The sequence below is a fragment of the Perca fluviatilis genome, chromosome 3, assembly GCF_010015445.1.
Source record: "Perca fluviatilis chromosome 3, GENO_Pfluv_1.0, whole genome shotgun sequence".
NCBI lineage: Eukaryota > Metazoa > Chordata > Actinopteri > Perciformes > Percidae > Perca > Perca fluviatilis.
In genome coordinates, this window is record NC_053114.1 from 30,138,369 (window position 1) to 30,166,306 (window position 27,938).

Consider the following 27,938-nt stretch of genomic DNA (forward strand, 5'->3'; position numbering starts at 1 on the left):
GACAAACTTTGATTAGTGATTATCGCGCGCACACGCACGCACAAAAATCACGTACCTTGTTCATGTTGGGTGGTTACGGTATCTTATGCTCATGGTTACCTTTCAATATTGGTCAAACTCACACACACACACTTTCTGGTTTACATAGCTTTCATAAACTACGATCATCAGAACGCAAGCACGCACGCATGCGCGCATGCGCGCGCGCACACACACACACACACACACACACACACACACACACACACACACACACACACACACCTGAGGGGGCTGGATCTGACTGTATATGGGTGTCCCTTTCATGAACTAGTGATAACGCAGACAACTAGATGAGGACGAACGACTGAGACTTTGACACAGTCGGTTTCCAGTCGACTCAACAATTACAAACTTTTCAAAATGAGAGCAAATTAAAAATACATTTATGGGATTTCACATAATTTCAATATACTTTGAATGACTGGAACCTCTTTCCTGCAGATAAAAGTTTGCTGATATTTGAGTTTGGAAAAAATAATATTGTGACTTGGAGGTGAACTGAAAGTAGAGCTTCTGTGGGGATTGCTGAAGACTTGAGGAGAAAATCTAATCAACAGAATAATTAAACATAACAAGGTAAGATTTATCATATACTAACACGTTTTCTTATATTTAAACATGATTTAATGAGATCAATGCTGACCATAACATACATAACACAACTTGTATGTTTTACTTTTAAAATACATACTGTATCTGTCTGAAAAAAAACTCTGAACTTTTAATATTTTTCCTCTTAGACACAGACTCTACATTGGCCACCATAAGGAGTACGGAGGATAAGCAAGATGGAGGAACTGACATACAGAGGGAAAAAAAGAGAGGGAAGACACAGGTAAAAACTAACCTACAGTATTAGTGTTGCTCTTTGTCATCACATTTCATTTCTGCTTTATTTAAGGTGGTGACTGATGTTACAGTTGAGAGACAGAGGGTCATACTTGACATGAAATACATTTCCCACTGAGCCCAGCTACCACAGTTTAATCTTAATTAGTATGCTCACATACAATTGGAGAAAATAATGCGTCTTGCCGACACTTTCTTTTTAGGCAGCAGAAATCCATCTTCTTCTCTGGGGGCTACATTTATTCTGTTGTCTTTGTGAGACTTGATGGTAGACTTAAATTGCTTCTGTGATGTGAGTTGTAACACAAATCTGTTTCTGTGTATGTCACAATGTTATCTGTATTTGGATTAATACTGGAAGTATGCAGAGCCTATCACTGAAAACAAAGAAAGTGTTGGCTCAAGGGAATGTTTAGTACTCACGCTTGAATAATGACTTAAACAAGTAATCAATTATCAAAATAGTTAAATTATCAAAATAGCAGAAGCCAATTAATTTTCTGTCAAACAACTAATGGATTAATCGTTGCAGCTCTAGTCATTACATGACAAGGTTAGAATACCATATCATAAAAGCTATATCCTGTACTGCCCTACGAATCTAGTGAAAACTGATCAAAAGTTCTTGATAATAATGAATCTTGCTTAAATGAATATCTACGTGAACACTATATTATCACAAATGTTAATGCACAAATTCAGATGCGGCCATCTGTTCAGGGCCCATCAATCATTCCTAATTTATAAGAATAATGTATTAAAATTTGTTTACATATCTAGGTTTTAGTCTGAAATTACCAGTGGTCTGTCCAGATGAAAATAGATTGTATTGTACTGCCAGTTGTATTGTACAATAGTTGTAAAGGAGAGGTAAAGGTTACAGTTTACGATTTGGCTTCAATATGTGCTTAACCCCAACAACTTACTGGAAGTGAAAGCGCCTTTCACAGTGAACGTATTTCCTTCTTTATTTAAAGGGGTGATAGAATGATTATATAGGGTATTTCACACTGTTCCTTATGGTCTCCTAATGGGGTATGTAACATTGATTGGGCTGAAAATGGCCTGGTTGATATTTTATTGGCCCTTATGCATCCCTGTGTTTTGGCCCTATTTGTAACAAGAGCTTTTCTTCCAAATATGGTATTCTCATGAATATTTAGATGAGCTGCACGCTGATTGGTTGAGCGAATTGCCATACGCACACATTAGAGATGCGCGCTGATTGGTTGAGCGAATCCCCAATACACACACATTAGAGACGCGCACCGATTGGTTGAGCGAATCCCCAATACACATACATTAGAGAAGCGACAGAATCTCATATTCCAGACACTACAATGTTTCCTTACCAAATTCACTTCTGAGACTTTTTTATGTGAGAAATCAACTATATAAAGCTCAAATATGGGCCATTTTACGAAAATTGATGGCTAATTGCAAATTTGGTAAGACTGTGTGTCGGAGTTAAGCGGCGGTGCTGCTGCCTCGCCGCCCGGCCTGCTGTGAGCTCGATTGAGCTCTGTTACGGCTGGCAGCCCTGACAGAGCTCCAGGGCCTGCAACTCCCCTCTTCCTGCTAGCTAAATGGCCCGTTGTGTGAGAGTGAGAGCGCGGTCAGCGAGCTTGTTACACCAGCAATCTCTTACCACATGTTACCCACATGTCATGCCACTTATACAACATCTAACTAAATGTCTTATAAAGCTAACAACGGTGTCCGATTTCAAGTTAATGAATATTTGTGAAGATTAGCTAGGTGTTTCGTTAGCTGCGACTGTCCCTTCAATCCTAGCTGTGTGTAGCTAGCTACAAATCACGGATAGTTAGCTTCATTTTCGGCCTAATTCGAGTATATTTACAGTTTGAATTTCCTCACGCCACTTATACGACATCTAACTAAATGTCTTATAAAGCTAACAACGGTGTCCGATTTCAAGTTAATGAATTTTTGTTTTTTGTTTGTCAGTTTCAAAATATGAGATTTTCATAGTAAAGAGGTGTCAATGGGATTTTGAGCTTATATGTATGTCCTATTTACCCACCGAACTGTCGTTATTCAACTATGACAGGGTAAAATCGGTTTTGCATTCTATCACCCCTTTAAGCACAGTGCATTCATTTAACTAACAAAGCTATAGAAGAAAAATGCATCGTGCCATCAAGTTGTTAAAGTTGTGTGATTGGCTGTATCAGACAGATTTAGAAAGAAATACATTCAACACACCATTAAGCTTCGAACTAGTCAGCTATTCCACTTCCTGTCTGTAGGCACACAACCAAAATCTATTAACCTCTTCATCATCATCATTAGGACGTTAATTGTTAGCAGTGACACAGTATATCATTAAGTATCGTATTACCAGGTTTTCTAGTTGGTATAATACACAGTTTGAGGAAACAGTTAATTTCCCTAGTGCACCTCTGTGCCTCTCTTTATTGCTGTAGCTGATATCTTCCCTGCAGATACGACTGCTGCTAGGGGAGTGGTGCTCCATTTAAAATGTTAAATACGTACCACAGTTTTAAACACATTCTGCATGTTGGAATCTCTGGGGTCACAATTTTTTTAAATACACTTAATTGATGTGCTGCTATTCTCTATATAATTAGGAGAAAGTTTTATAGGAAAACAACTTACATTTTCAACAACAAATCATGATTTTAATAACTCTGAACTTCAAAAAGACAAATGTTATGTGTCAAATAGTATCTGTAAAGTCTGAGAATACTAGCAAATGACTACATGAAGTGTTATGCAACTGTTATGAGTGATGTGCATGTAAGTGTGTTGTAAGTTTACCAGAGGTCAACAAACAAAATCTAGGCAAGTTGAACCATTCCGCTATGTTATAAAAGTGTGCAGAGGCCTAGAGTAGAAAACAATAGTGTATCATTATAAACATACAGTTGGGCAGAACTACTAGAAAAGCCGAACTGAAATAAAATAATCTTTATTCAGTTTCCCTGAAAAGGAATGTGCCATGTAATCCAACACACGCCTAAGGTCATGTTTTGGGCGTTCACAGTTGGCAGATAAGGTCATACAATACATGATATGTAAAGATTTGTATCTGAAGTCTTCAGGTCCAGTCACTGTCCCTCATTCTACTACAGATTTTTTTAAATGCTTATGTAAATGCTTAGTATTTGCAGCAGACGTGACGTCACTTTTGTGTCGCCCGAGGGAGACATACCGGTAAATAAACTTAAAAAGAAGAAGTTTGTGCATGAGTGCACTGGACAACTGAAATAGAGAATCTCACCCAAACTGTGATTTTTCCACCTTTTTGGCCTTTTCAGTGCTAATGTCACTGCATGTTTGCTTTGGCACAAGTACACGCAACAATTGCCATTCATCATCAATTGTGACATTCTTTCACTAGACTGTAAATAATTAAAGTATTTGTACAGCTCTCTCTCTCTCTCTCTCTCTCTCTCTCTCTCTCTCTCTCTCTTTTTTTCTCTCTTTTTTTTTTTTTTTTTTTTTTTTTTTTTTTTTTTTTTTTTTTCTCTCTCTCTCTCTCTCTCTCTCTCTCTCTCTCTCTCTCTCTCTCTCTCTCTCTCTCTCTCTCTCTCTGGCTGTCCAGAGGAAATATGCAATTCAAACTAACCAAACTGATGATTCTGGCATCACGATTGAATCATTTAGCAACATGAAAAACTTAATGGTTAAAAATAGATAACAAAAATCCTTCCTTCCAAAAATCATTCCTTTCCTTACTGACATTCCTGCCTATTAAATGGATTCAGAATATGCTTGTGTTCTGGATTACTTACAGTTTTCAGTAATTCTCTCTGACAAGATACCGTCTTTGTACTTTGTACTATGTGATTATAGAACTGCCATTAACTAGTAAAAAGAAAAACTGTCTTTCAACCAGCATTACACACACACACACACACACACACACACACACACACACACACACACACACTTAATTGTGATTAACAGACAGCTGAAAGTTCTTTAAAGAAGCGCCTTTGCTCTTCTGAAATCAGCAGCTTTCCCTGGCTATTCATGTATTTATATGCTTTATTAAAAAAATTAAAATAAGAAAAATAAAGAAAAGGGTGTCATTGTGCACTCTCATCTCCCAAACACACCTTCTGCCAGCGTGGCCATATAAAGCAGGTTCACCTGAACAGGTGGTATTATTCATAGTTGCTATGGCGATGTCAAAGATCACAAAGTATTATCAATAAGGAAGACAAACCACACCCTGATAATAATTCTGTACTTGACATTAATCAGCCAGCAGGGATGACACAGGGGATGATAAAACCTCAAATGTCAACTCAAATATTTCTGTACCCTGACCTGTACTGTCTATATTTTATAGATGGATTTATATAAGAATCATAATTATCTATTGAACCTTCTGAAGACAATCCAAATCCACACCCTGATTATGACCTGTATCAGCCAATCATTTAAATTATCATATGATAATAAACATCTTTATATGGTCTCATTGGCTTCCTTGTGACAGGCTAATGCACCCTCTTGTTAATGAATTTTCCCGTATATCAAACCACATATTTACAGTCGCTTTCCTTCTGATACTCTGACCTATGCGTAACACTAGCACATTCAGTAAACTACACAGCATAACGTTTTCTCTGAGTTACACATAGATACAAACTAAATCTGGACTGTTAAAACATGTTTCACATCAGTCTATAATTCAATGGTTCTCCTAGGCGTTCTGCCATCTTGATCAAGTGAGTTGGGATGAATTCTGACCTTAATACATAGATAACTGCGATGAGACCTAATCAATAATAATAATAATAATAATCAATGTATGTGTTGATGTGTGTCTCAGGGATACATGGGATCCATTCCAGCTGAACCCAATTGGAGCTGAGAAGGAAACTAAGAGAAGATGTTTCCAACTGTGCCAGTACCTGGTGGCTGTTATTGTGGGGTTAGCTGTCTTGACCAGTGCCGTTATCGCTAAGGTAGGACTATCTGTCTGTCTGTCATTTAGTAAGTATTTCAATTGCAATTTAGTTTTTTGGTACAGGGATTGTAGTACATGTTTTCATCAAAACTTAAATAATTTATAAAAACTTGTGTCTTTTCTGTCTGTGCCTGCCTGTCCACAAAGTAACATGGACAACAGTGCTATTTGGTTGGGCAGAACTTAAGAGTACTTACTCCCTGTGTACCCTACTTTGTCTTTTTGTCGTATTATCTCTCTCTCTCTTTTTTTATATCGGTCTCCCTCTTTGCAGATGTCATCTTCATTTTCTTACTATCAATCTTTAACTCTGCAGTATGTGCATGCGTTTGCATCGTCTACCCCGCTGCTTCTGCCTCTATTCCTTTTCAATTTCTCATCTTACTCCTTTGGTCTAGTCTTTGTCACAGGACTATGCTCAGCCATAAAACAATGCATTCCCTGAATATCACAGTCTGTATTCCCATCTAATCAAAGAATTGAGTTCAACCTGATGAACTCTGTTATTGGTGTTAGGGTGAATGACGACAATAAAGCAATGATGAGTCCTTCAAGGTAATCAGGAAGGGATTGCCAGTAAATCATTTTTACGTTTACAGGATATGGAAGTACTGCTACACACAGGACTCTGCTGTAACTGCACTCAAAACAAGTGAAATGCACTCACTTAAATCTCAATCTAATGACAGAAACATGTATTAATTGTAAAACTAGTATATGACAGCAATTTTTTACTTTTGGTCTTCGGTCTCATCTGTCCACACTCTATGGTTTTCTTTAACATACTCTTGGTCTCTGTTCAATCAGGGCTCTCTCTTGGTGTTGTCAACTATGTCCAGTCCAACCTCCATGCGCAGCCCAAAGGAAAAACAGTTCTACATGCTGATGTTGGTTTTCTGCCTGGTCTGCCCCAACGTCCTGGTGTTTTTTAAATCATTGTGGAGGTGTGCCTTCAAGAGCTTTGTACAGCCCAACATGAAGACCATGTCACTTGTACGTTTTTCTAAAGCATACTCATTTATTATGTAATCTGCTTTGCATGTAATTACAACGGAATGGGAAAAATGTATCTCATGAATCCGTATTGACAACCTTACAAGGTAGGACTATTACTACAAGGATATTATAGCAATAATTGTTTTGATTTAGATTTAGATTTACTATACTCAGCAGCTCAGAATATAAATATTTTAGGAAGACCGGTTAGGGAATACTGTAAAATGGGTCCACACTGTCATTTATCTTACAAGTGCATGTGCAATCAGCAGATCTTGACCATAATATGACAATGGGTGTTTCCCCTACCATAGCAGACTTTTTGTGATCGCCCTCAAATTCTGAGATTGAGAGGTGTATCAATAAATAAATAAAAAAAAGAGGAATATCTTGACTGTGATGCTTAATGTAATGCTTTCACCTACCCTACTGAATAGCCAATAGAGTTAGTGTAATAATGTGTGTCTTTGCATCTTTTCCAGATTTGTGCCATTGAGTGTCTGGTGTCTCTTGGTACTTCAGTCCTGGTGCTAGTCGTTATGCCTCAGTTTGATGTGTTGACTAATCTCTTCATCAGCGGAGGAGTCTGTATTGTGTCTGCCATTCTGCAGATAGTTTACAAACTACAGAGAGACACATGGAAAATCCTGTTCCCAATCTGCTCCCTCATTCTCACAGTTGCTGGTAACTACCTTTATATGTATCTGCAACACTGTCTGTCTCTTTTTTGAACATAGTACTAGTATCACTAGTAGGCAGTGGATTGAAGTGGAAGACAATTTGTTATCCTCCTCCTACAGAACATGCGCTATAATAGATGTCATAAAACTGATCGTTTTTGCTCCGTTTCTCCACTTGTTTTGAACACATTTCAGTTATCGTGTGTGTCTTCAGGTTTTGACTGAGCTGAGGTGTCTCTAATTATTTGTCAAGTCGGCTCTTTCACTTTTTTCCCCACTGTTATGTTTTTTCATCCAATGTCTGGTTCAGTAAACCTGCCACCCTCACTATGACAACAGTCTGATGAATGATGTAAGATTTACCAACTGGCATGACAACACTGACAAGTTCTGATTTGAGCATTCACATACAAGTTGCATGTAGGTTACAAACTCCAGGAAAAACACCTCAGCTGGGCATCCGGATAGCTTAGTTGGTAGAGTGGATGCCCATATATAGAGGTTTACTCCGTCGACGCAGTGGGCCCGGGTTCGACTCCGACCTGTGGCCCTTTGCTGCATGTCATTCTCCCTTCTCTCTCCCCTTTCATTTCTTCAGCTGTCCTGTCATTAAAGGCCTAAAAATGACCCCCCCCCCAAAAAAAAAAAAAAAAAAAAAAACCTCAGCAGCACACATTGTTTAGAAATCGCTTTGATTACTGAGACACTTTTAGCTGCAAAGTGAACAAAGCATTTAGGTGCCAGTGACTACCTCAGTAACAAGTTACAATAGTGTGTGACTGTATATTGCATTTTTTAAGTAATTAGCTTGCATTTGAACTCACTGACATCATAGACATCGTTATCTAACTGCTTTACTCAACTAACTAACTTACTAACTGACAAACTAACAGGTTACTGCCTCTTGGGGGCTGACTACTATGTCCGTGTGTCATCATATGTGGATCGACAGAGCGCCGACTGCTATATCTACATTGGAATTGGAATTTTCTCTTCACTCCTCATCTCCCTCTGCTGGTGGGAAAATCCACTGCAAGCTACTAATCGCATGCAGGTATCATGTCTTTTTATAATGTGGTTATATTGTCTTCACCGCACCAACCTCCAAACTAAAGAACTACTTCTTTATCAGCCACCAAACTGGAATTTGCCCCATCCATTTATCCCAGTGTAGACTACAAGTTAATGATTTAAAAAGCTGAGCCCTTGCCTTAAAGTTACAACCTCGAAGATCTCTGTTTCGCTCTCCCTCTATGGTGATAAGCATAGAGATTTGTGTTTTTTATCTCACTTTTACTTGTTTTTGGTGTTTTCATTGTCGTTTCAACATTACGCCGTTTCACACACACGTGTTGTGTTCACTCTGCCGACCCTCTCCGGGGGACCAACCCCTGCTGGGTGATGGAAAGCTTGTGATTTTTCCCGGAAATGCGGCCACAGACAGCCAGTTCGTAATACATATTATATATATATATATATATATATATATATATATAAAAAAAACACATGGGCTTATCAATGGGCCATAGGCTCGTTACCTCATTCGGCAATGGATAGTGACTTGACAGATATTTAAATTGAAATCTTCCAGATTATTAATAAAAAATATAAATGTAATTGTTGCAACTTTACCTTTTTGGCCAGCTGTGCTGGTGTTTTTCCATGTGTTCTGATAGAGATACAGCTGCATGTCAAACTGTTTTGGGCCATTTGTAGTATATAAATATATTGACTTGATATGATCAGTTAGACTCTCCCCATCTGTCTCTCGCTGCAGGAAAAGTTGTCAGAATTGGAGGGTTTCAGGGACTTTGTGTTCGTCATCAGCAGTATTCTGAGGATCATAGTGATAGGTAATTATCTGCCATCAACGTCTGTATCAACATACAACACTCAAAAAAACCTGCTGACAAAATAACAGGCTCTTGAAATGTATTATCAACACCAACGTCACTGGGTTTTGCAGAGCTTTCTCGTCATCCCATTTCCAACATTCACACTGGAGAACAAACAGATTTCTGTGATGTTAGAGGTGCAGATGATTGCGGAGGATTTTCTCCAGCTGTCTATAATTGTTGTTTTCAAAATTTGTAAAGCTATGCTTTCTATTCTGCACAACAATTGTAGTCCTCTCTATACAACAGCCTAATTTCCTTATATTTACTTGCATCTCACTTGAATCTTTTGTAGTATTTCAAATCAGTACAGCTGATTTCATGTTAACCTATTTGAACATGTGCTCTTCTTTATATTGTATTTATTGTATATTAGCCTATTAATGATTGATATTTTGTTTTTCATATTGTACTTTTTCATAGTTAACTTTACTATTAGATTGTCTCTTTTACATCAGTGATACTGTGTGTTCTGTTGTAGGAGCGGTATACCTGTTCTACCATGTGCTTATTGAGAAATCCATCACCTGGTCGGACTTTAACCTTCAGAACAATGACTGGGAACTACTGCAAATAGGACTGGTGCTGTTTTTCTTACAGGTAGGTAGAAAGAAGACAGAAAAACAAAAAGGCACAGATTATCTTATATTAACTTTAATTTCCCATTTTTTGGATCAATAAAAATCTATCCATCCATCTATCTATCTCTCTGTATCATGTGCTACTGTCAGAATACAGTGAAAATTTGACAAAAAATATATTTCAGTTTCCGCTAGAAGATGTGAAAACAATGTGTAGTTCCTTTTTAGCAACAGTTTGCCTTATTTGTAATAATTTCTCAAAAGCATCATATGTCTTACAATCTTACTAGTTTTACATTTCAGGATATAATGTTAGTGTCCCTTGTCTGACCTTTCTCACACAAAGACTTTTTGGATCAGAATAAAATCAGTTTTAGCCTACTGTGAGTCTGTTCAGCTTTACAGATATCACATAGCTAATGAACAATTCCAGATACATCACACATTTAGCAACGTGCATCTCACAACACACTTTCACTCTCACTATGACCACTAACTTTACTACTGGCATTACTAAACATTGTGTCAAAATATGAATAACATCGCCTTCAGTGGGCTTATTTGCTAACATTAGCTAACCTTACCTCAGAAAAATCCAGCAAATAGACGGTACCCTAGGATACCATTACCTGAAACATTTTAAACACAGTTTAGCAACAAAACAAAATGCTGAGGAAATTACAAATTTTTTTTCATTTCGGTTTTGAGCATTATGCATCTTCACTAACATGGAAAAGGTTTGATAAGTAAGTGAATATACAGCATGTTGGGGGAATAAAACTTTATTTTTAATGGCTCACAGTCTAGATCAATAGATTTAAGCAGCCAGTTAAACACATATTAATCAGACCCGCTAGATTCATTTCCTGTTCTAATCCAGTCAAAGGTGTTTATACTTAAAAGGAGAATTCCGGCCGATTTTTACCTGAATCTTGATCGCTAGAGGTCTCCGAGTACTATCGATGGAAAAAAAACGACCAAAATCGGTGCCAGCAAACTGGAGTTGCTGCAGCTAATGGCCAGAGCTCCCAGTTAGCTAAAATGCCAGTTGTGAGGGCATGTTCTAAAGAGTGCCTTTAAGAACTACTAAAAATCTCCCACATTGATTCTTAATAATTCCAGCAGGTTCACCTCAATCAATGATCAGAATCAGATCCTACTGCACTCATTTGAGTAGTCTAAAAGTAATTGGCTAAAGTGAAAAATTTAATTTTGCGCCCTAACAGTAATTATAATTGGCTTAATAAATAATCTCTTGCCTCCTGCCTCAGGCATTCTGCTCAGCAGCCTGCCACTGGTTTGGTGTGGTGGCCTGTAAGATTCATGCAGTCAGGATGAGTTTTGCGCTGCCAGTATGCTGCACGGGACCTGCAGTTCTGCTGTTGGGACTGATACTTTTCCTAACCCAGGTACAACAATTGAACGGAGCACAGCACGGGAACATCACAGGTGAGTTTATTCTTTTAACACACTGAGAATTGTTTGTGCTCTGCTTAAATGAACTTTTGTTGTTCAGGTTAGTTTAATTTTGTTATGTTAGCGATAAATCAGAAAGCTGAACATGTTTGTACCCCATTAGTCATGTGGTAAACGGTGAGCAATCTTTGGCTACAAGTTACTCACGTCTATATACTTTGGAAGACAAATATATAATGGGAAGCTCTGTGTGATAATAGTAAGAAACATAATTCCACCATTTAGCTATGTTCCTATTGCAGAGTTTTGTGAAAGCTTGGTCTACTTGAGCACTAAGAACACAACTCCTGTGGTTTTACTGGAAATCACAAGGAGCATTTGTCGGACTTCACTCAACAGGTACATGTTTGTGTGTTTGCATCAGGTTTAAAGGTCCCATGGCATGAAAATGTCACTTTATGACGTTTTTTAACATTAATATGAGTTCCCCCAGCCTGTCTATGGTCCCCCAGTGGCTAGAAATGGCGATAGGTGTAAACCGAGCCCTGGGTATCCTGCTCTGCCTTTGAGAAAATGAAAGCTCAGATGAATCTGCTTGTTATGAGGTCATAACAAGCAACGTTACCTCCCCTTTCTCTGCTTTGCCCGCCCAGAGAATTTGGCCAACCCATGAGAGAGAGACATCATGGCTTTCAAACGAGAAAAGTGGCAGTTGGTCAAGGCCACACCCCCACCCTCCACCTTGCCACTCCCACTCTCCTCCTCAATAGCTACAGACACAGAAATGGCACATACTAAGGAAAGCTCATTGTAGGACTGGCTCTAGTGGCTCTAGTTCTGTACCAAAGCTGAATTTCGGGAAAGAGACTTCAGATACAGTATTAGGGGACCACTAAGGTCTATATAAAAGCATCCAAAGAGCACCATGTCATGGGACCATTAAACTGTGTATGCTTGTGTGTAGCTTAATGTGAGTAAAATGTCCTAGAATTACACATCATGCAAAGTAATCTATGTACAGGCATCTATATACACATCCAATCTATGTATATTTTGCCAAAAATGTTTATGGTCTATTTGATTGACAGCTACTACATGCAATGGCCTTTTTCAATGCTGGCACTGGAGGGAGTGTGTATGTGGTCAGGCTTCGTCACGTGTACCTACTATGTTTGGAAGATCAAGGTAGAGATATAAACGTGCACACACACACACACACACACACACACACACACGCACGCCTCCATGCCCTTCATTTATGTAAAGTTCTTTAAAAGGGTCAGTTCACCCAAATTATGAAAAGAAATATCCCCCTCTCTGAGATTTCTGCCGTCAACCCAATACAGCAGCAACATCTCTCCCCAGAAACAATGTCTATGTTAATGTTGATGAGCCTAAGAACAGTTTTTGTTGGAACTTCTATTTTACAAAAGAAAGAGTCCCAATCAAAAATGTTGTGAGGTTAGAGGGAAAGCTGTGTCTGGAAAGATGTTGCTGCTGTAGCTTTTAAATGTAATTTTCCAAGTCTGCACCAGATACAAAACCCCAATCACACCTTTGTATTAGGGTAGCAGCAGAAAATGTGGACATCTCAAAATCTGGCAAAATAAAACCAAAACTATTCTAGATAAGTAAATCAGGCAGAATTGGTTTTCTTTGTAATTTGAACGACTTAAAAAAGACAGGTTCTGCATTTCAAGCATCCATTTACTCTAAAACTACAGCTTATTGCCAGAGTCAAACTTAAAATCACATTACATGGCACACTACTAGTAATTTCATCAACCCAAGGACCTCTTATGTTAGCATCAGGCAGAAAGACATACACCTAAATACCTTTATGGTTTACCATGTCTTAGGTCCAGCGTATAGAGAGAACCTCTCAGCTCTTTGTTCGTCGACTCTATGAATCCGCTTTCATTGACCTGTCTCTGCTACTCAACACCAAGATGAAGGTGCCACGAGCCAAAAATCAAGACAGGTAAGAGTGGTATGAAGAGAAGTTTCCCTGATTATTTTGTGATGTGGTCATATTTTAAGCAGGTATATGGAACAATCACACTAGGGTGATAATTGTGTGCAGATGCAGTAGAAGCACGGAGTACATTTCTTGCACGAAAATAAAATATGTTGTCATGAGTAAAAGACATGCATTTAAGTGGAATGATTTAGCATATTTTAATATCTGTGTGATAATGCACACAGACATTGTTGTGATAAAGAAAATGTGGTGATGATGATTTAGAATCAACAAAAAATTGAAACACTTTTTTGCATTACAAAGTTAGTTGTATCTTTTTTCATTTCATTTATTTCGAACAAAACTAAAAAATACATATACGCATACAGTATGTACCCATATATACACATACACACATGCATACATACACATATGTATACACACAAATACACATACACACATTATGTATGTATGTATGTATGTATGTATGTATGTATGTATGTATGTATGTATGTATGTATGTATATATATATATATATATATATATATATATATATATATATATATATATACACACACATACACACACACATATATATACACATACACACATATACACATACATATATATACATACATACCTATACATATAAAATAAAGTGTGTAGCAACACACAAAAGGAAAAAGAACAATATCCATACAGTGTTTACAAATATTAAAAATACTATTACAATTTCTAATTTAAATCTGCACATGTGGTTATTGTATGAAATCATTGGCACCATGGGTCAGTCACCAGCAGCCATCAACGTAAAGCTTGTTTCCTACACTGTTGCATGGTCACAACATGAAAGGTTTAAAGCTTCTGCTGAAAACCTCTCCCCTCTCCTCAACAGCCAAGATGACATACAGAACTGCGTGATCTATCTTTGTGCCACCATGTGGCATGAGACTTATGATGAAATGCTGAAAATCCTCACCTCCATGTTCAGGTAAAATACACTGTCACTGCAGACACATAGGTGTACCAGTTGTTGTAATACACAACATGGGTTTCGTTCCTTTCTCACATGCTTTTAAAGAGCAATTGAATAGCAACTGAGAATGTTGTTTTTGCTGACCTCCCTTGGTTAAACGTCACACCTTGCTGCAGTGATGCAGAAGTGTACTCCAGGGTGTGTCCGTACACATGACATCAATATGTGTGTGAAGCTTACTTCTGATCAGAGGTGCAAAAGACGTGACATTTTCAACCAGAGAGGCAGTAAAACATCTTTTCAGCCTGGTGTTATGTTGCTTTTTTAAATATTAATTATGAATTAAATGTATTCACTTCATTTGCGTATGACTTAAGATATTCAAGGGGGCTAAAAAAACATTTGTGCAGTTTAACATTTGAAATTGTATTTTCCTATTTATTTCTTTTCTGTCATGCTTTGACGGTTTGTGCAAAAGAAGAAAACGCTTAAGTGAATAGTGTTTGCAGTATTGGTACAGTTGTTTGTTGTTGTTTCAGGTTGGACCGCTATCGAGGTGATCCAAAGGAGGAACATAAGGACTGTTTTAACTTTGAGAGTCACATTTACGTAGACGACGCCTTCATGACTGAAAAGGACACAGGCAAGAGGCTGGTTAACTCTTATGTTACCGACTTGATCCATGTTGTCCTAGAAGTTTATAGGTGAGATTATCCATCAGTCTCTTATCCAGCTTTACATTTATCTATCCATCCATCCATCCATCCTTCTAACCAACCATCTATCCATCCATCCATTCAGAGTGTTTACCAACAAAGAACCAGATGATGTGTCGATCAGTGAGACTCCCTACGGTGGCAGGCTAATGTTTGTTATGCCAGAAGGCAACATGCTCTATGTTCACCTAAAAGACAAAGAACTCATCAGGAACAAGAAAAGATGGTCCCAGGTATGGTTATGGTGAAGTAGTGGTGTTTTTTTCCCCAAAAGGTATTAAGGTACAAGATGCTATGCACTGGCCAACAGTAAAAGATTTTCACCAGGTAGTTCCCAGCTAAAACTGCATTAGTATGATGCAGGGTATTGCTAAAAGAAATGCCTGAGTCCTCTAATGAAATATACAGGCTTGCCTAGTAATAAGTAAGGTTTAGAATTGAGATATGCTTTATAATATTGTGGGTATATTTATACTGTTTCCTATTTGTATTATGGTTCCTTTACACACAATTTTATGTCTCTCGAATAATGAAATTAATAATAGATAAGTCACCTCTATGAAAAGTCTTTGTGGGAAAAATACACTATTTAAATTGCACCCATGTCTTTAAGAGCAGGTCTTGGATTTTTACACTATACATTACTGTATATGACTTTCAGATTATGTATATGTACTATCTACTTGGCTGGAAGGGCTACATCGTCAAGAACCCTCAGAAGATCACAGTAAGACTGTTCTGCTTTTTGTATGAAAAGTGTACATAATGGTATTTTGACAGTATACAAATATACAGTGTATACACTGTATACAGTATACAAAATATTTTAATATTTAAAATATCTATCCTGTTTTGTCCAGCGCCAGAATAACCCGTGCAGAGACAGTATGATCTCTATGTATGGAGAGATTTATATGATGCCTCAGTATGACAATGACTACAAGAGAAGATACATCTCAGATGACAATACATACATCCTGGCTCTGGACGGAGACACAGACTTCCAACCTAAAGCTGTGATTCTGCTTGTAGATAGGTCAGTGGCAGACACATCAACAATTGTTTTTCAGTTATTATTGTATATAAAACATGTTTAACAACATAGTAATTAAAAAAAACATTTATATTGACAGGTTGAGGATGTATCAAAACGTAGGTGCTGCGTGTGGTAGAATCCATCCTACTGGTATGGGTAAGTAGACATTGTTTTGGCCTTCATTTTACTTTACTTGTTGCCCTGTGCAGCTGGCATGTAGAGCCAGTATATTGTAACCATAATGGCAGCTGGGGTTATGTAGGAGCTTCCACTGGACCCATTCAACACAGTAGGACATAGCAAAATATCTACTAGCAGGAATTTGTAGACCCAGTTGCAGTGGGAAAGCAACCCAAATTCATGCCCTAAATGTATATTAGGGCTGCACAATATATTGTTTTTTTTTAAATCAACATCGCAATATAAACTGGGCCAATATACACATCGGCTGCGATACATCGCAAAAGACAGAGATTTGCTGTGTGAGTTGAAAGAAAATATCAGTAGAAAACTGCAAGAAAGGCAGAACTGATTACACTTTAATAACTGTTTATCGGTTGCTTAGGTGGGAACTTCATTACATAGTATCCTGTAGTTATTAATTGGAAATGTGTATTTTTTGTACATCAGGTCCCATGGTGTGGTACCAGAAGTTTGAGTATGCAGTAGGCCACTGGCTACAGAAGACAGCAGAGCATGTCTTTGGCTCCGTGCTGTGCAGTCCAGGATGTTTCAGTCTGTTCAGAGGATCGGCCTTAATGGATGACAATGTATTGAAGAGATACACAACAACTGCAACCAGAGCTTCGGAATATGTGCAATATGACCAAGGTTGGTTGGAAAGTGCACCGGCCATTTTTACCTCGCCTAGTTTTATCTCTTTGCCTTTTTTCGACTGTTCGCGTCTTGTCTCATATTTCCGTCTTGTTTGTGCATGTATATATTTGTAGGAGAGGATCGTTGGCTTTGTACTTTGTTACTGCAACAAGGGTGGCGTGTCGAATACAATGCTGCATCAGATGCATACACCAACTCACCAGAAGAGTTCAAAGAGTTTTATAACCAGAGGAGACGATGGGGACCATCTACACTGGCTAATACACTGGACCTTCTGCACAGGTTAGTGTTTTTTTATTATTAATAATAGTGGAGTTTACCCTTCTTGGGGGTTGTCTATTGACCGCAGTTGGGCAAACATATTCTTCTTCTCTATCATCTCCATCCATTTCCCCTTATCATACTTTTTTACGAGTCAGGGAGGTTTGAATGCATCAATCAGGTCAGGCTCTTTCTGCATTTAGATTAATTAAATAATATAATATAATAATAAAGCTTTATTGCAATCAGACAGAGCACATTTACCACCTTGGGCAGCTTTTTGTTATTATTTTCATTGAGAGTGAAGTATTTGGGAGCGAGGCATTTTGCTCGCTGTTTTTTTGCGTTGCTGAGCGCCTTGCGTTGTTTTGCTGGAGCGGCCTGAACGCCTTGAAGCTAAAAAACTCTGAGCCGAAAAAATGTCCACTGTCTTTTAACTTCACAGCAAAATAAAGTTTAGTAGAGACAAGAATAACAAAGACGCAACTGATCGGGGAGTCTTCAACAAGAAAGGCAGTGCAGTGTGCCTTGCATTTATTAATTGCATTGCTAAGTTCTCATTTGATTCTATTTTTTTTGTGGTATTTCAGTGATATCTACAGGCTATACATCTTCAATCAGACCCTATGACATGTACATTGTATTAATATGAACTTTTCTGTGGTTGTGACTTACATGGCAGTGGTGAAGAGACAGTGAAAAGAAACTCGTCCATCTCCAGGCTTTACATCTTCTACCAGATGTTCACTGTTGGTTCCTCTATCCTTGGTCCAGCTTCTGTGACTCTCATGATAGCAGGTAGGTTCAGGTCTAGTTCATTACTCTACAAGCCCTTCCTTCTTGGGGGTTGTCTATTGACCGCAGTTGGGCAAACATATTCTTCTTCTCTATCATCTCCATCCATTTCCCCTTATCATACTTTTTTACGAGTCAGGGAGGTTTGAATGCATCAATCAGGTCAGGCTCTTTCTGCATTTAGATGAATTAAATAATATAATATAATAATAAAGCTTTATTGCAGACCCAATTCCATATAGCACATAATACAGTATACATAGTATAAAAATATAAAAAGGTACAACAATACATAATAATTACATATTAGCCTATAGCAATTCAATATATATTCAAATAAATAATTGTTTTGCTAGTTAAGTGTATCTGTTCACAGACAATGGATTTAAAAAAAAAAAATATTTTTTTTTCAAAAAAATATTTATTTTTTTTTTTGTTTGTTTTTTTTTTTTTAAAAAAATATTTTTTAATTTAAAAAGATTTAAAAAAAAAAAAATTTTTAAAATCTTGGCTGATCTTTTTCATAAAACATCTATGGACTTGGCCTAAATCAAAACAGACTTTATAATAAAATGTAATTCTCTCTCTCTCTCTCTCTCTCTCTCTCTCTCTCTCTCTCTTTTTTTTTTTTTTTTTTTTTTTTTTTTTTTTTTTTTTTTTTTTTTTTTTTTTTTTTTTTTTTTTTTTTTTCTCTCTCAGGTGCTTTCCAGTTTGTCTTCCAACTCGCTGGAACACTTTCCATCATCATCGCAAGCATTCCTCCTGTGTTCTACATCATCATCTGTTTTATGGCCAAGCCTAATTCCCAAATAACCATTGCTGCCATTATGAGTGTTCTATACGCATTCCTTATGACTGCATCCCTTTTTTCCATCATCGGTGGGTAAAAACTCGTGACTTCATATTACTGTGTGACTTATTTTTTTCCTTTCTTCAATATTATTATCTAGTACATTTATTTTAAACCCCTAAATGTACATGCACACACTATGTTCCCCTTTTAGGTGACATGGTGATTCAGCAAACCTTCCTGACCCCGACGGGCTTGTTTTTGGTTTCTATGGCAATCATGTATGCAGTCACAGCTATACTACACCCAGAGGAGTGGGGTATGCTTAGATTATATTATTATAAACATTATTTTCATTTTATAATATGGACATTTTTGTTATACAGTATTATGAAATTTTTGTTATACAGTATTATGTTACCAGCTTTATGTTCTGTTAAATTATGTTCTTATGTTATGTAACGTTAACGGATTTATGATATGTTATTTTCTCCTCCAGGGATGATTATCTATGGTCTCATGTATTTCATCTGTATCCCCAGTGGATACCTCTTACTCACCATCTACTCACTGGTTAACATGCACATTGTGTCCTGGGGCACAAGGGAATCCAACAAGTAATGCATTGATCATTGTTAGAAGAAATAGTAGTACTTTCACCTGCAAACGATCATTTTCATTATTGATTCATCCATTAATTACTTTAATTTTTTATGATATTAAGCAAAGAAAAGCAGTAAACCCCCTAATTTACAAATCAAAGAATCCATAATCTAAAGCCAATCTATTGGTTGATTACCTGACTTCTGATTTCATCTAATGGTGTGGGCTGACTGAGGGTATATCATGATATGTGATACTGTACAGTTACGTAGAATTTAAGCTGATGAAATACATCCAGTCATCCATCCTTTTTGCCCTGCTTGACTAGTTCAGGTCATGGTGGGAGCAGGCTATTGTTGACCAATGATTCGCTTATCCAACAGATATGTGGAGGCAGCCAGGAATTATTTGTTTTAAATGTATCCAAATCTGCTTTCCCCATAATCCCTTGCTGTCACAATCACGATAATCTGTCTATATTTCATTGACAGTATGTTTTTTCTCACTGTCCATCATTCTGTCTGTCTCTCAGGGGAGAAGGAGAAGTGAAGAAGAACCAGAATTTACTGTGTGACAAGAACTGTAGACTCTGCTGCTGGGACATGAAGATACAGGTAGGTACTGTTACCAAACAGCTACTGAGAAGCCTTCCAGTGGAGGAATAGATTGACGGATTCATTAATTGTATCCCGTGGCTTTACAGGTAACACAGGAAACAGAGCACCTGATGCTTCGACAGATCACAGGCCAGACTGCACAGCAAGCCCTTCCCCTTACAATCACCAACCAGGCAGCTGCAGAGATGGAGCCTCAAACCAAAGTCGATTCAACCAAAGCTGTCGAAGAAGCTAAAGAACTTCCAACTGACAAACTCAATGAGAAGGCAGACAAAGGCAATGACGCTGCCTCCAGTAGCAGGTATTGATTTGTCTTTTCTCTTTCTCATCTTCTGTTTATCAATAATCTATTCGGACACTAGAAATTTCAGTCAATCCATCAGAAACCTGTTCTGCCATTAAGTTAATCAGCTACTTACTCATTTGGCCAAACTGACACTCATGAGATTAGTAACACACCCATGAACACAAACTCACTTCTACATACTGCTGACTTAGATTTAGATTATACTCTGTCCATGAAGAACAAAAGCACATGAACACTTGAATTGTGATATCCATACTACCCACACAAATGTGTGTTTCTCTGTGCAGTGATAACAGTGTCAAAAAAAGCAGCATGGAGAGTGGATCCGATGAAGATGATGATGATGACTTAATGATTGCTGACCTGGAGGAAACAGAGGAGCTTCCTGTCAAAGGTGAGAAGCACCTTAACTGTGTTTGTTCATACAAGTCATTATGTAGAACACAGTAAGTATAGTGTACAACAATGATGGGGTGTGTGTGTGTGTGTGTGTGTGTGTGTGTGTGTGTGTGTGTGTGTGTGTGTGTGTGTGTGTGTGTGTGTGTGTGTGTGTGTGTGTGTGTGTGTGTGTGTGTGTGTGTGTATAGACTGGGTACAGCCGGTAAAAGAGGAGTTTTTGAAGAAACTGACTTATGCCAACATGAAGAGAAATCTTCAAGAACAAATACGGTAAATAAATAACAGAGAAATGTCTTCAGGCTTTTGCCACAGTAGCCACAAAAACTGTGGCAATGTTTGCACGAAATGAACAGTGAAAGAAAAATGTATAAACTATTTTGTATCCATTTGTTTACACATTTTATACATGTGTCTGTACGTGTTGTTACTTATGTTATCACATGGGCTTTAGACACACTCATCGACCAATCTAAAATTTGTATCCAATGTTTTAATTGATAGTGAAACATTGTATAATATTACCCGCTCATGTGTGTGTGTTGTTTACTTGTAGGTATGTGTACAAGCATAAGTTGTATGTTTCTGTTATTCATTAAGTGTGTATTTTTTGTGTCCTAAGGCAGTTTAAAAAAAAAATCTTTTGCATCCGTGTAAATACTTGTTTATGTGCTTTTTTTGTCCTCAGATACACACTCCGTAACAAAGATGAGGATGATGTGTGTGAGGAGCTGGTCTTAATGTTAACAGACACTCTTAACCAAGAGCTAAGTGGAGTGGGACCTGAAGATGTTCTGTCAGAAAGCCAGCTCGAGGAGTTAGAATATGCACTGGAAGAGCATGTAATAATAATAATAATAATAATAATAATAATAATAATAATAATAATAATAATAAGCAACTGATTTGGTTTTAAAAGAAATAGTACTGATGTCTTAAAATAAGTGAAATATTTTCAGTTCTCTATTTTCAGGTATTTCCATTATAACATTACCATTATAAATAAGATATGTCATTGTATTTATTACATTTAAATGCTATTTCAGAGGATTTTCATTTCATTAAAAAACTAAACGTAAAACGAAAGAAGGACCAGCAGAATTATTGAATCCCTGAATGATTGATTTTCTTCCTCTTCCAGGCTCGGCGTATCCTCAAAACCAGTCATGTGGAGAAATTACATAAGAGAGTAACCAACGCCATCAAGAAAACACTCACCGCCCCGCAAGTGCAAAAACTTGATGAGGTAGGATGCTGATTCAGCCCCTGGCTCTGTGAGAAGCAAATACTGTACAACAGCTAGCAAGTCACATGTTGGCTGAAGAGAGCTGTAAATTTTTTTTTTTTTTTTTACAGATAAACTAATAGTAACTTAAATGGGTAATCAAAAGAATGTATTGCTACAATAATAGTTTATAACTGACAAGTCTGCGAGGGTAAGGGGACAAAGCCAGGTAGATGTACACGTTTTTGCAGCTTTACTTTAAATTAAGTTAATAAAAAGGTACATCAACAAAAAAAGAAGTAACCATACTGAAATATTATTTCATAATCATCTTTGTGGTAGCCTCAGTCAGATAAACCAGCATTGCCTATGGAGCCATTAACTTCCACTTTTGCCTTAATTCAAATAAAATGCATGCATTTGTGTGTGTGTTTAGGGTGAGCAAGACTTCTGGAACAAGTTACTGGAGCGCTACCTGTCGCCTATTAAAGACAGTAAAGCACATCTGGAGGAAGTTACCAAAGAACTAAAGTCACTACGCAACAAGGTCAGCTAACTGCATTTACTGTTTTTGCAAAGGTTTCTCTTTTTTTGTGTTTGTGGCATTCATTTTTGTCTCACATGAAGTGTGCATCTATTGCTTGGACCTTGAAATAGTGATAATGTGTTAGGACAGTTTATTTTTGTAACTATTTATTTATTAACTCATTAACACATAAGTCTGAATTGGTAGTGAGCCTACTGAGGGCTCTACTACAGAAAGGGCCAAAGACATAACAAACATAAAATTGCTATATCTATTTATGTTTATTGTTCTTCTGACTGGTGTGTGGTTGAATTGACCACTGTCAAGCCACTCACGAACAGGGGGGTTCCTGAAGTGCATATGCCATAATAACATCCAAGAAAGTTAAACGCAAAAACTCCGTCCAAGCAAGAGCTAAAATACCATTCACCTCTCTTTACTGTTGCACAATTTAGAACTAAGTAACAAGTTAGCATAGAATTGCAGGCTGTATTGATCGCGACATTTTACATTTGACAAACAATTGTCAGTGCAGTCTTGTGGACAAACTTAAGTGTATAATGATGACAGTTTTTAACCTTATGTGCAATTGCTATTTTTAAGTCCTACTCTAAGTAGAAATTGCTAGCTTCGTTAATTACTGTATTATTCAGAAAACACCCCTTGACTGGGTTGTTTGGAATGGGAATGACAATGAGCAAAGACTCATGGGACATTTTAGGTCTTTCTGGGACATTAATCCCAGTGAAATTTGAATCCATTTTGTATGCATTTTGACATTGCAGGCACTAAGATTGACATGTTCTTAGTAATTAGTATGAAGACTTAGGCTAAGAGTAGTAGGCTGTTTTAAATTCTCCTTCCTCCCCACAGGCCGTCTTCCTGTATTTCATCATCAACGTGCTGTGGGTGGTAGCTACCTTCTTCCTGCAGGCCATTGGAAATGATGTCATCAGCATCAAGATCCCTAAATACTTTCCAAATGGAACTTTATCTGATGAAGTCCTCAAGGTTTGGACAGACACATATACAAACATACAGACAGACAGTCGTGAATGCATGTGCTGCAGAGATAGAGATAGTTAAAGGAGGACTGGGGCATATTTCTGAACGTTTGTCAATACTGCTGTAACTCCTGCTAAAAGTAATCACCATTACTGTCATTTTGTGTTGACAGGTGGAGCCTGTCAGTTTGATGTTCCTGTTGTCTTTTGCTGTTCTTCTCATAATCCAGTTTCTGGCCATGTTATATCACAGGTACACACACACACACTGAATTTTCATAACTTCTAATCACTTCACATTCAGTTTTTATAGCTGTAATATCAGACCTGTATTTGACAGCCCCACTGCTAACTCACAGACTGACGTTGAAAAGTAAGCAGGAATTGGAACGTCCAAACTTTCAGATACTGGAGATTTGATTATGTGGCAAAGAAATACCAAATATTTTAAACTACTTCTGAATATTTCCCCCCACCATGAGCAGGGAAATTTTGATTAATAAATTCCTGCCTTTCGTGTCTCATCTTGGTGCCTCTCTGTTTACAGAGTCTACACTCTGATCCATGTGGTGTCCTATCGCAGCACAGAGAAAGACTACAAACAGAGAGACGATGTAAGCAACAACACTCAAACACATACACACACACCTAAATAAAACTACAGGGATTTTTTTTAATTGGTCTTGTCAGGTACAAGACTGGCAGAGGCTTGATTATATTAAGGCACATACCACTTGGGTCTGTCAACATAAACATGTTAAAGAAAGAGAACTAAATTGCCAAGGGACTTAACTATACACACATCTAAACTATCAATTCAAACATAATGACGGCTAGTTCAGACATCCAAACACTTAATGATACTCCATACTAAACCACATTCTCTGAAATGCAACCTAGTTGCAAACGAAGTACAGATCAGCCTTGACTAACAGGGAAATAATGAAAGACTTTTACAGTGTTTGAGTTTCATAAAGCAAATGAAACGAACAGCAGGGTACCCCACACAGGACCAACAACAACAGCTGGCTCCATATTAATGCAGTATTCCTTAGCAGGGTAGTTATTAAAACGAATTACTCATTATACAGCACAACTTAAAAAGAAAAGGAAGGATGATAACAATCCAATAAGCAACTACCCAACTTCTGCATGGACTGCAAACAGTCACATACAGCCAAATAGGTGAACTAAAATATCAAACTGCAGTAGCCCTGACTATGGTGCCCCACAAACAGCTAAATTCAGGCAAACCCATTACAAGCAATATGTCAACATCAACAATTGCACACGTATACAACAGTAAAGTTATGTTAAGGACAGTAAAAGCTGGTCATCAGGAAAGCCACAGCACGAGCAGGGAGAGGGATGGGGGGCGTGTTTAACTCACGTACCGGTGTTTGAAGAAGACCGCTGTCCTCCCTATGTGTCCTCCATGGTAGCAAAGTGTCCAGATATTTCCCCGCTGTAACGTTACTCCTTGTCTGAAATATTTTTATAAGTCTTTGGACTGCCATGCGCTGCGACTTCGTCCTCCTTGTGTATCAGTGTGTAGGTCCAGTTTCGGAGTTATTTTCAGGTTAGTCTCGCATTGCCAGACCTATTTTTTTTTTCAGGTTAACTGGCTCTAAACAGTCTCTGTTTTAAGTTAGCTAACTTAAGCAACGTTAGCTCATGGACGTTAGCTAGTCTCGCAAAGGCACGTAACGTAAACTGATATAATTAACGTTAGCTGGAAAACTCGCTAACAAATTTTATCAAGTTTGTTTAATGTGAACAACCTTTCTAACTTTCTACTTTAATTGGAGTAACGTTAAAACGTTAACAATGTTTCCCCGAGCCCTGGCCGCTCTCTCTCTCTCTGTTGTTTCCCAGTGGCGTAAAGTTACTAATCAAGGGACGTCAACTTCACCTGCGCATCTTGACCAATACTATGTGCAACACCATCTATCACCACCAGTCTATGGTCACCACACAAGCTCATTAACATTGACCACATATTGCCATCCAGAGGGCGCTGTTTTACTCATTTTCACTGAATAGGAAAAAAAAACTTGGGGATAGATTAATTTAATGGAAAACTGAAAATATTCAATGATCTGACAAATGAGAATGTAATGGAAAAGGATTAGGGCCACACATAGGACCAAAAATGTATTGCGTTCTGAGATTAAAGTAATTTTAATCTCAGAACTCAATACATTTTTTTTCACGTAATCCTCCTTCACCCTAATCCTCTTCCATAAGAATGCTACTGAACATATGAGATTTCAAAAATATTTAAGATTGATACATTACTTAATTAATCCCAATCAGTTTTACCTACTTAGCTAACACTTCTGTAATTTAGTCCAGTGGTAGATAGATAGATAGATAGATAGATAGATAGATAGATAGATAGATAGATAGATAGATAGATAGATAGATAGATAGATAAATAGATAGTAAGATAGATAGATAGATAGATAGATAGATAGACTTTATTAATCCCAAATTGGGAAATTACTCTGTTACAGCAGCAAGTTACAAGTAACCAAGGACATACACACATACTACCTCACACACATACAGAAAATACAAGAAATATACTAGAAATAATAAATAAGATTAAAAAAATAAGACAATAAAATAAGACAGCAAAATAAAAATGTCAGAACAACTAATGACAATGACATTCATACAGACAACCTCCAATCTTTTTGAGATACACTCACTAACAAAGCCATCTAGGTGAAATCAATGAACACAAAACTAATTGTCTTTGTTTGAATAGCTCCAACTTCAATAATCTACATTTAAACATCTATTTTTGTATAACCATGTGGGTATAATTGTGACATTCCAACATTTTAAAAAGCATAAATTGGCAGGCTGTACTAATTATGTTTTACAAAAGCTCAAATCTTTTGAAGACAAAGCAGCTTTTCAAAAGGTTTTGATTCAGTATTGTATCTATAATATTTATTTCAATAATAAATCAAATTTTGTGTTGATCAGAACAAAAGCTGGGTGCAACAAACATGGCCAAAGAACAGTTAGTAACATTTAAAGCCAGAGACATCATCATTCTGTTAACATAGAACATAGAAACTCAGTTAGGATAAGTCTCACCAATGCTGCCCATGAGATCTTATGTGTGTGTGCTTTCCTGTCACCTAGGTGGAAGATGATGATTATGAGTTGACTCTGGAAAACCACTCCGCCAATGGACTTTCCATTACCAGTGATGATCTGTAGTCCATAACAACCAACTGTAACCAGTACAACCTAACAACCAGCACTTATTTGGATCACCAGCAGGCCTCTCACCATCTAAGGGCTGCCAATCAAATACTTATTTTCCAGCTTTCACAATTTCCCAAATACAGTACATTTTAATGATTGAACGGTATAGAGGGCATCTTGTCACACAGTCTTTGTAGACAGGCTATGTATTAATCTTGATGTCACAGGAAATCATCTCGTTTTCAGCTATTCAGCAGCAGGTGTTTTAGCTCCAAGCTAGTGAGATTTGAGTAGCACAAAGAAAACCAGTTATAACCAATCCAATACGCTTTGTTTTACAATTGATAATGAGGAATTATTAAGATGTTAGTTCTTGTTTTTACACTATGGGATCTCAGGTAGTATTGTCTTTAATGATCAAGCATTTTATTTAATGCATTTGCTCTAAGGACTTGTATTTATTGTATTTGAAGTGTGGTTAAATGCACCGGGTCCACAGAGTAAATGAATGTCCTTATCCAAATCAGGGTCAGCACGTTGGTCCAATGGTTAGCACTGTGGCCTCACAGCAAAATGGTACCGGATTCAACCCTTGGTCATCCCGGGCCTTTCTGTGTGGAGTTTGCATGTTCTCCCTTGTGTCTGCGTGGGGTTTTCTCCGGGTGCTCCGGTTTCCCCCACCACTAAAAACATGTTCCCCTCCTTCTCACTTAATTGGAAGTCGCTTTGGATAAAAGCATCAGCTGAATGTCATGTAACGTAATGTAAAAAGTGTTATGTTGTCCAGACTGCACATCCCATCGGAAACTATTTCTAAAAAATCCTTAAAGATACACTTCACATTTAATCACATAAATTATCAAAAGGTGTGCAGAAAAATCGGTTAATTGGTGATTGTTCCTGATTGCCCACCTGTATTAAAATCATTTCTTAATCAGAAGGAAGTAGATATTGATGGAAGGAAATCATTTTCATTTGTCCAAGAAAAATGAATATCTGAGCTCCTTGTCTAGTAGGATCCTTGTTAAGTTAGAAAGTCAAATACAAAAAGCAGTACCTTCCTTTTAAGATTTTTTTTAATGTGATATTTGAACTTGAAATATTGTAAGAAATACTTTTAACATTTTATTGTTAACCCCCATTATTTATATTATGAATAGTTTCTGGTGTCATTTACACTGTGTTTTCTTTTTAATATTGTGTTAAGATTGCATCAGTGTAAATATGTATACCACTTG

The 27,938-nt window shown here is 37.4% G+C and overlaps 1 protein-coding gene across 2 annotated transcripts; it reads left to right on the forward strand.

The window, feature by feature from the left end:
• Positions 1-345: 345 nt before the first annotated feature.
• chs1 (chitin synthase 1) lies at positions 346-26,782 on the forward strand. 2 transcript variants are annotated; one of them, XM_039795574.1, is made up of 36 exons: positions 346-362; positions 484-618; positions 783-877; positions 5,720-5,855; positions 6,665-6,850; positions 7,336-7,537; positions 8,427-8,587; positions 9,311-9,386; positions 9,910-10,028; positions 11,281-11,458; positions 11,728-11,824; positions 12,514-12,610; positions 13,285-13,406; positions 14,282-14,377; positions 14,902-15,066; positions 15,164-15,311; positions 15,740-15,805; positions 15,939-16,114; positions 16,212-16,270; positions 16,745-16,945; positions 17,065-17,233; positions 17,895-18,010; positions 18,707-18,886; positions 19,012-19,116; positions 19,297-19,414; positions 19,933-20,014; positions 20,104-20,318; positions 20,612-20,718; positions 20,912-20,993; positions 21,409-21,562; positions 21,862-21,966; positions 22,382-22,492; positions 23,345-23,482; positions 23,649-23,728; positions 24,023-24,089; positions 26,635-26,782. In XM_039795574.1, exons 3-36 carry the CDS (start codon positions 831-833, stop codon positions 26,710-26,712), a joined length of 4,239 nt encoding a protein of 1,412 aa, XP_039651508.1. In that variant the 5' UTR covers positions 346-362; positions 484-618; positions 783-830; the 3' UTR covers positions 26,713-26,782. The 2 variants fall into 2 exon arrangements, with proteins under 2 accessions (XP_039651508.1, XP_039651509.1); XM_039795575.1 differs by lacking the exons at positions 346-362; positions 484-618; positions 783-877; positions 5,720-5,855; positions 6,665-6,850 and having other exon boundaries at positions 7,437-7,537; positions 8,486-8,587.
• Positions 26,783-27,938: the final 1,156 nt, after the last annotated feature.